This window comes from Salminus brasiliensis, chromosome 3 (assembly GCF_030463535.1).
Source record: "Salminus brasiliensis chromosome 3, fSalBra1.hap2, whole genome shotgun sequence".
Lineage (NCBI taxonomy): Eukaryota > Metazoa > Chordata > Actinopteri > Characiformes > Bryconidae > Salminus > Salminus brasiliensis.
In genome coordinates, this window is record NC_132880.1 from 33,252,749 (window position 1) to 33,262,758 (window position 10,010).

At 37.9% G+C, this 10,010-nt stretch overlaps 1 protein-coding gene across 2 annotated transcripts in view; it reads left to right on the forward strand.

Moving 5' to 3' along the window:
* LOC140552027 (uncharacterized) overlaps window positions 1-8,598 on the forward strand; it is a 52,350-nt gene extending 43,752 nt beyond the window's left edge. For both annotated transcript variants that reach the window (XM_072675926.1, XM_072675927.1), the window contains exon 4: window positions 1-8,598. This exon is cut by the window's left edge and continues 41,140 nt beyond it. In XM_072675926.1, coding sequence (XP_072532027.1) covers window positions 1-7,267 — 7,267 coding nt within the window. In that variant the 3' untranslated portion in view covers window positions 7,268-8,598.
* Window positions 8,599-10,010: the final 1,412 nt, after the last annotated feature.

Below are 10,010 nucleotides of genomic sequence, written 5' to 3' on the forward strand. Positions count from 1 at the left end.
AACAGACATACCAGTGAAGCCAGAAATATTAGAGAAAAAAGGTGATGGTGTGGAGTTTAGAACAACACAGGTTACAAAGCTAAAACCAAGAGGTGGTAAGCTAGCCCAAATCACTGATGAACTTGAAAAAAGAATAATTATTTTACGGGAAGAGGAGAGGAACATGGCTCTGCAGATTCTGAAGCAGAAAGAGAATCTGGTTCAGGTAGAAGCAGAGACACACAAAGTAAAAGAGGAACTCAATAAACAAGAAGAACTGCTGCACATCACAAAAGCTGAGTTGGACCAATTCAAAGCTGAATTTCAAAGGCTTCAATATGTAACTGAAAGCTCTGAAATTAGCTCAGACCTTAAGCCGATTCAAATGCACGGGATTATGGTAGACATTTACACACAGACGTGTGAAGATGACAGTGTAACACCAGCAGAAAAGGTACCATCATCTGTGGCAAGATGGAAAAAAGACCCAGCAGTTTCTACAGAAGAACCTGCAAGGGATGAGACTGATAGCCTAATAGAATCATTCAAATTGGTGAAGACGAAAGCTGACATGCCAAAGATGGAGAAAGAGCAAATCATAGAAAGAGAGTGGACTGAACTAGTGCAATATAAAGAAGCACTTGAGAGACAACAAGACGAGATACAAACATGCAAACAAAATATAGAGAACGAGAAGATAGAATTAGAAACAGTGAAGGAGAACATGGCAAAAGACATGGAAATTCTGATGGAGGAGGCAAAACAGACAAAGGAAAAAGCAGAGGAAACTGAATTCCAGTTACAGAAACAGAAGAAAGAACTGGAATATATCTCAGATGAGATTAGAAACAAGACAGAAGAGCTGAGTTTGATCAATATGATGATACAGAGGGTGAAACAAGAAATGGATATGAAATCCAGCAAAGACATGAACCTTGAACAAGTCGAGATAAGCATGCATAAAGACATAGACAAGCAGATCAGACTTGATATGGAGAGACAAAAAGAAGGGCTACAACCTGTTCAACAGAACATAGAAAATGAGGCATGTGAACTAGAAACCAGAGTAACAGGAACAGAGGGCACAGAGAACATCATATTGGAACTCATCAGGGAGAAAGAAAGAGCTGAAGAAATGGTGGTCCAACTTACCAAGGAACAGAAAGAAATTCAAAACATTATGGATGAGACAAATCAGAAGAAAATTGAGTTAGAACTGATCAATAAGGAACTTCAAGCCGAAAAGGAAGAAATGAAGCGCAGCATTAAACTAAAAGAACAGAATTTGGAAAAGATTAGAAATGCCACAGAGATTAAAGCTAAACAGCTTCAGAGCAAAACAGCAGAGCTTGAAGATATGAAAACTGTGCTGTCAAATGAAAAAGAAAACATTGAAAAAATCAAAGCAGAGTTAGAAAAGGAGAAATATCAACTGACACAAATGAAAGAAGAATTAAAGACACGTAGACAAGACAGAGAAATAGGAACCATAAGTGAGGAAAGAGATGATATGAATCAAATCAAGACAGCTGAAGTGAGACAGACAGAAGAAAAGGGCACTTTTGAACTGCGAAAGGATGAGGCAGAGCACTTAACAGAATTGCTGAGAACTGAGAAAGAGAATACACAGAAGCTTGAGGCTGAACTTCGAAAAAATCTAAAAGAATTTGAGAACATGAGGGAACAAATAGAAAGAGAAAGGGAAAGTCTTGAACTGGAAAAGGCTAAATCACAGCAACAGATGGTGAGCATGGGAAGTATTTTGGATGGTTTCAAGAAGGACAATGAAAAGGCAAAAGACATGATTAATCAATTTCAAGAAGAGAGAATAAAGAATGAGGGAATCCTTGAAGAAGCCATGACAAAGATTGATAATTTGAAGCTTATGAATGAGAATTTGGAGAGACAGAAAACAGAACTACAGTGCCAAAACCAGCTCCTCGAAGAACACAAGCGTGATCTACAAATAAAATTGCAAGAGTTACAGAAACAATTAGAAGAAATTCATTTGAAAATACATGGAGAAAAAGACAATATTGAGAGAGAGTACAGAGAAGAAGAGCTAGAAGCTCTAAAGGAGACTAGGAAAGAAATCATGAGGCAGAAAATGAAAATGGAAATTGATTTACAAACCAGAAACAATGAATTCATGCTCCTTCAAGAGGAATTAAAAAACAAGAGTAAGATCATGGATGAACTGAGGGCCACTATGGCTATGGAGAAAAGTGAGCTTGATGAAAAGAGGGATGAATTATATAAACAAAAGCAATATTTGGATGGTATGTTAAAAAAATCTGAGGGAGAGTTGGAAGAGGCACGTGCTGAAATTGAAATGCAGCGACAACAAATAAATGAGCACATTGAGCAAACTGTTAAGGAAAAGTTAAGCACAGAGATGGAGCACATTGAAAAAATTAGAACCCAGTTAGATGACCAAAGACGTGAACTAGAAGATGAGAAGCAGAAACTAAGAAACAAAGAGAATGACCTGAAACAGATTGAGTCTGAGCTACAAAGGAAGAAAACTGAAGTAGAGAAGTTCATGAAAGAAGTAATGAAAGAGAGGGAGAAGCTTGAGACTGTGGCCATTGAACAGCAGACGGAGAAGGAGCAGATTGAGGCTATCATTGGGGTCACCAAGAAAAAACAAAAACACCTAGAAGATGAGCTGGAAAGCCAATTGCAAAATGTTAGAAACACCCAGGACATACTCACAAAGGAGAAAACTGATCTGGATCAAATGAAGGTGGAAATACAGAGGAAAAGAGAGTACTTAGATGATCTCATTACAAAGCAACAAAATGAATTTGAAATTAGGGAGAATGACATTCAGAGAGAAAGAGAAACTCTGGAGAAGATAAATGCTGACTTGGAAAAGCTGACCAGTGAAATAAATAAAGAGAGAGGAGAACTGAACATCAAGAGAGACAGACTTGAGCACTGGGAAACAGAACTACAGATAAAGCAAGCTGAGACTGAGGTGTTAAGGGACACTCTGTTAGCTGAGAAATTTCAGCTTGAGAGAACACAGTCAGAAATGCAACAACATCAATCTGAGACACATGCCATCCTGGAAGCCACCAGAAAAGAGCGCTATGAAGCAGATCAGGTGAAATATGAAACTGAACAGAAGCTAAAGGAGATTGAGAATATGATGCATGGATCACTGAGAACAGAAAAGGGCGAATGGGATCAGTTACAAAGTGAATTGCAACATGAGAGGAGAGAAATAGAGAGAGACAAGCAGATACTAAACAGGTTAAAGGATGAGCTTGACCAAAAGCGATCTGATTTAAATAAAGAGGAAGAGAGAATTAAGATGGACAGACAAAACATCCAAAAGGAGGCAAATAGCTTGGAGAAAATGAAAGCAGATGTGCAAAGAAAAGCTAAGAACATTGAAAGGTCAATGGAGGAGACACAGGCAGAGAAACTACAATTGGAGGAAATGACTATTCTCCTCAATAAAGAAAAGGAAGACTTTCAGAGTATTATTGAGAAGACCAAGAGGCATGCGGCAGAAATACAAACAATGCAAGCTGAGTTAGAAAGACAGAAACAAGAATTTGAAGTGAAGATACTGTTGCTTCAGGGTGAAAAGAATGAACTAGAGAGAAGGAAAGCAGACACTGAGACACTCAGAGAGAATCTGGAGAAGCAGATGGCAGAACAAAAAGAAAAGGGTATCATGACAAAGACAGACTTACAACATCAGAAGGGAACTTTGGAACAGCTGAATGCCGACATATTGATGCAAAGAGAAACTTTGGAAAAGGAAAAGAACGAAATAAGACTCCGGGATTATGAAGTAGAGAACAAACTGAAGAAGGTGGAAGAACAATGGAGGGAAATTAAAGTCTTTAGAGATGCTGTTATGATGGAAAAAAATCAGCTTGAAAAGAGACAACAGGAGCTGGATAACGTGGTGGAGCAAATCAGAAAGGACAGAAATGATCTAGAGACCATGAGAAATGAAATTGAAGAAAAAAGACAGCAGCTCAAAGAAACCATTCAGGAAAGTGAAAAACAAAAAATACAAAAACAGACCATTAAGAATATTGGGGAAGACATGGAGGAGACAGTGAAAGAGAGGAAAGGGGCAGCTGAAATTGCCTTACAGTTTGCAAAAGAAAGAGAAGAGCTTGAGAGCATCACCACAGAAGTACAGAAGAAAAATAAGGACCTAGAGGAAGTTAATGCTGAAATACAAAGATTCCAACATGACATAATAATCAAGAAAAACCTGTATGAAAAAGAGATGAGTACAATGCAACACAAAAAAGCTGACTTACAGAGGGAATTGGAAGAATTAGATGCCAAGGTGAAGCAACTGAGGAAAGAGACAGAGACAACAATTCTAGACAAACAAAAGGAGATGTTTAAACAAGCTGAGCAACTGCTCGGAAGTGAAACTGAGGCACTGGAAAGAGATACAGGACTAGAATTGAGAAAACAAGAACTAGCTCTATATCAAACTGAACTCTATAAACAAAGGGATGAACTGCTAGACTTGAAGAGCATGGTCACAAAAGAAAGGAATGAGCTTGAAGCAAGGCAGCTTGAGCTAAATCAGCAGCAGCAAGAGGTGAATGATACAATTGAAGCCATAAGGAGGGAGAGAAATATAATTAAACAAGAGAGGTCTGAATTTGATGAAGAGAAAAATACATTTAAGAGAAGCATGCAAATAAAGAAAGAGGAGCTTGAAGAGCTAAAAAATCTTATTCAGAAGGACATGGAGGAAATTGAAGACTGTAAAGAGCGCCTGAAGAACGAGAAGAGTCATATTGAACATGACAGAGCTGATCTAGACAGACAAAGGGAGCTAGTAGAACTTGCCCAACAAAAAATACACCATGAGAGAACTTTACTACAACAGGAAAAAACACTGATGCAGAAAGAGACAGGACGAGATAGGGAGAACATCACAAAGAAGACACAAGGTGAATTGGATGAGATGGAATTCCGACTTGAAGAGCTTAAAAAGGAGATGGACAACATCACCGAGCAGACAAACAGGAAGCAAAGAGAGCTGAGAATGCTTAATGAGGAAATACATAAAAAGAAACGAGTCCTAGAACATTACCAAGAAATATTTCAAGTACGTGAGCAGGCTGGAGAAAAAGAGACTCACTCGCTGCCTGAGGAGAGTCTCAGTATTTCAAAGGAAAATGTTGAGAAACTGAAAGAGCAGGAACATCCTGAAGACAAACAAAGGCTAAGACTAGACCATGTACAAGATGCTCAAACACAAACATATGAGCAGGACTTGGAGGAATGCTATGGCAGTGAAAAAATTAAAATAGAGCAAGACATAGTAATGGCAAGGGAACAAGAAACCTCAGGTCATTTCACTGTGATGGAAGAAACATATGATCCGAACCAATATGAGGACAAAGTTCTTCCTCAGGAGGACGGAAAAGAAATTCTAAGGAAGTCACTGAGGTCAGAAACGGCAGAGCTACAGCAAATGAAGACAACTGCGCTGAATAAGAGGGATGAACTGCCACAGGCAAAGGCTGGGACTCGAGTGATGGCTAAGAATCTGGAAATGATCCTGGAAGAAACTAAGAGGGAGAAAGAGCGGGATAAGGGTTTGCTGCTCCAGCTCATGGAAGAGAATGAGGAATTAATTTATGCCATGGCAGAGAAAGATAAAGAAGTGGAGAGACTCCGTAACACATTCCAGAAAATGAAAGAGGAACTGGATATGACAATGAGAGCGATGGAGGAAGAGAAGGAGAATCTAGAGGTGCACAAGGACTTGTTAAAGAGAGAAAGAAATGAACTAGAACAAATGAGAGCTGAAGTACTGGAGAAGGTGTCAAGAAGCAAAAGAGAAACAGATGAAATGGGAAAACTGGAATCCACCAAAGGTGTTCCAGGGAGGAAAATGACAGATGAAAAAGGGCTGCCACCATTTGAGACAGAGAAGGACAAAACAAAGAAAATGGAAAGGGCTGATGCTCAGACACAGACTTTTGCAGTAGAACCAAGGCAACTGGAACTTTCTCATGACATTACAGAGCCCATTGGAGAGGTAGAAAAACTTAACCTCATAAGATCTGACCTGAAGAGACAAATAGTTGAACTTGAGAACACCAGAAAAGATCTAAAAACAAGTGAACTAAAACTTGAAAACATAAAAGCCAAGTTTGTGGAAATAAAGTATGAATGTGGAATTGCTGAAGCAAAAAAGAAAGAGATCATGGAGGATATTCAAATAAAAAGTTACGATCTGGAGCAGATTGGTGCAGAAAGCCAAAAACAGAGAGAAGAAATGAAACATTTAACACAACTGTTTCAAAGCAGAAAACATGAACTGCAGCAAATTGAAGGAGATATACAAGTACAAAGGGAATGGATGAGAATAGAGTTAACTAAAGTGAAATCACAGATACAGGACAAAGAAGACAGAGAAGATGAGTTAACATATGAGAAGAAGACAAAGGATGCTTGCTTACAGTGTATAATAGAAAAAGAAATGGAAGACCATCCCACTATTACTATCACAGAACGTGCTAGTGATTCTGAAGTCATCGAGAAAAAGACATGCATGACTCAGACTTGTGATGAAGACTTTTCAAATATTTCAGATGAGATACCTGACAGAGACCGTCTGATCTACAAAAAGGAGATAGAGGAAATGACTAGAACAATAAAACATATGAAAGGAGAACTAGAGAAGAGATTACAAGACATTCAAAGGAAGGAACTGGAGAGAGCTGGAATCCAGAAAGAGAAAATCGAGCTGGAGCTAAAGAAGGCTGAAATGGAAATGTTTAATGAAGCTCTTCGTCAAGAGAGCGAGACAGACAAGCAGAGAATCCTGGAGAGGGAGAAAGAAATCATTCTGTTAAAGGAATGCATGCTGATCGAGATTCAGCAATTAAAGAGCAAGAGGACAGACCCAAGCACAAAAATGTACTTGCAGAGACTGGAGCAACTCATCAGTGAAACAGCTATAAAGATGGATAGATATAGGCGGATGGCAGACAAAGCTGTGCAAACAGTGACACGAGAGTGGACAGGAGAAGAGAAAAGAGGCACTAATCAGCAGGTGGGGGTTGTCAGGGTGCAGGAGTGGGCTGGACGGGAGGAAGCTGCCACCTCTACTCTTTATGATCTGGTTGAAGTGAAGGAGGAGGAGGAAGTAAGAACAGAGATACTGAGGGGGGCACTGGCTGTGGACATGTCACGAAGAAGGCGGTTGCTGCGGTGGATCAGAAGATGCTGCTGCTGCTGCTGTCCAACAAAATCTGAAGAAGAGGAGCAGGATATTCTGTGATCATCAGGCCAAGCAAGAGCAGTGAAACTTTAGAAACTTAAAGGGTTTATATTTACCTTTTGATATGCTTGTTTCATCATGTTTATGCTTCATAACTTGTTAGAAGAAATCATTGTTTATATATATATATATATATATGCTCTTCTTTTGTTTCAGCTTTTTATGTTGTAAGAACATTTTATGACTTGGAGCACTTTTATTTTGAAAGCAAATCTTAATTACATTAAGAATGTTAATAATAAAGAAAAGAAAATAGAGAAGTAGAGCACTTAAATCCATGGCGCTATAGCACTTAAATCCATGTCTGTTCAGAGATCATGCTAATTCACAGACAAATTAATGTTAAATTTAAAAATTGTGAGAGCATTTTGTTTGGAAAAATGTATTTAAATAAGTAGTAATCATTTACATATACTACAGTAGCTACTATCCCACATCCCACACTTTCTTTTCTATCAATTGTTTGTGTCTTAACAATAATTCATACATATCTTTCCCCAGCATTATTTCTATAAGCCACTCACACATGTGCTTTATTTTTGGTTGATCTTAACCCTGACAAAATGTCATTTTTACCATTGGAATTTCATTTAATTTACAGGTGCATGTACAATGTGCATATCCCCGACCCAGGTGGGACATTCAGTAAAATGGGATTAAGGCTCCCCAAAAACCCATTTGGCCATTTTCTCATTTTGTATTAATTCTAATTTGGACAGAAAGATTTCTCTCCCATGTTGCCTTAGACAAAGCAACCAGCAGTACCCTTGGTTATACTACAGTAACAAGCATTTAGCATACTCAAAGTGTGTGCAGGTGTTTGAAGACTCTGCATGACCGGTACTCTAAAAGTGGTGGTAGGCTGCATAATCATCGGAGGAGGAGTATGCTAACCTTCACCAGTCCAAACTGCTATTGTCTGGCAAAGAGGGGAAGATCCTTTCACTGTAATGAAATTTAACTTTAAAAAATTCAACAAAAATGTCCTTTGGGGCTGGAAGCCAACATCCAAAGACTCCAAAGGCAAATAAACAGTCCTGAGAACATCACAAATCTCCAAAAGCATGCTATGTAAACCATCAGGTCTGAGTGTAAACGGATAATGCAACTATACTTTTCTCCAGAAAATCAAAGTAACACTGGGGTAAGGATGTTGTTCTGTTGTTGCATGTGGTGGTGATTAATACCTTTAAATAAAAATGCACTGTTTCCATATATATATATATATATATATATATATATTATTATTTTTTTTTTTTTTAGATTTTATGAACATGTCAATAATGTAACCTATTTCTTTTTACAGACATCTGAATAAATATGATTTTAAATCCACACTTCACTTGTCTCTGCTCGTTGCTTTTGAAAGAAAGTACTAGATTAATTATTTAAATTATTCCTGAAAGCACCAGCAGTTAAGTTTTCAATTCAAAATTTATTCACTCAGTTTTCAATACAGAAAATGGAAAGAAGTTGACCATCACGTCAAAAGTTTACACTGTTTGCCTGAATAGTCTTTTCCACAAAACATCATAGGGATTATATGCATATTATGCATATTATGCATACATATTTAAGACAGAATTGTTATTAAACTAGACTGCACACACTATCCTCAGTAGATCACAGTTAACACATCACCCATATCCAAAATCTCCATTAGTTATTTTTTTACTGTTCATGAAGAGGATCTGTGTTTTACAGAAGTTACACTGACAATCATGTCATGTCCCTAAGAGTTTAAATGTATAGGCTGGATCCTCACAGGACTTTTGAAAGGAATGCTGTAATCTTCCATGTAAACACTAGATGGAAGTATTGAACAGATCATCAAATTGGAGTCCAGTGGGTCTCTGTGTCATTCAAGCACTGTACATTTTTGTGTACATGACCAAGTACATAAGAACATGTGTATTGTGTGCTTCAATTCGTACTTCAATAGATTCTGCACTAATTTGTTTATTTCTATTTATATTGGCCAGGTTAAAAGTAAACAGTTGCACCTCATTTTCCCCTTTAGGTTTGTAAATACTATAACAATGAAGAGTAGATTCTCACTTTCCCATTTTCATCAGAGAATTTATTCAAGCCATTAAACCAGTCGTATGACGCTGTGGTCATACTACTATTCCACCCCACTATGATGCAAGAGTAAAACCATTGTTTACAAAAAAAAAAAGGGGGGGGTCATCTCATTCAAGGACCTCACTAATGCTTGTCAATGAATGCAGTTAAGTCCTCACATTAATGCTGAAAATCTAGTAGAAATATTTCAACTACAGCTACAAAGGGAAAGGATGAGAAAAGAGTTAACTAAAGTGAAAACACAGATACAGGACAAAGAAATACTTTCCTTTACAGTACAGGAAAGTTTCTCTACAGTACAGAGTTCTTCCAACAAAAGCAGGAAAAACCCTTTAAACAAATCATGATTTTACAAGAAACAATTAAAGAGAGATAGAAAGATTGATATGACTGGCAAAACAATTTAATCCATTTATTTTTGTTACTAATGAATCCGCTGTAGCCCTGGAGTCCTTAATGTTACCATGTTACAGAATGACACACAACTTCAAAGTTCCACTGGGCCTGCAATGTTACAAAAAAGTAACTTTCTGGCTTTCCATCAGAGAGTAGACAATTAAGTTTGATGATCACCTCCCCACCTTATCCCCAACTCTCCAACACAGTAGATGGAGAACCATCATTCCAGAGAACACAGTTCCACTCATCCATAGCTCAA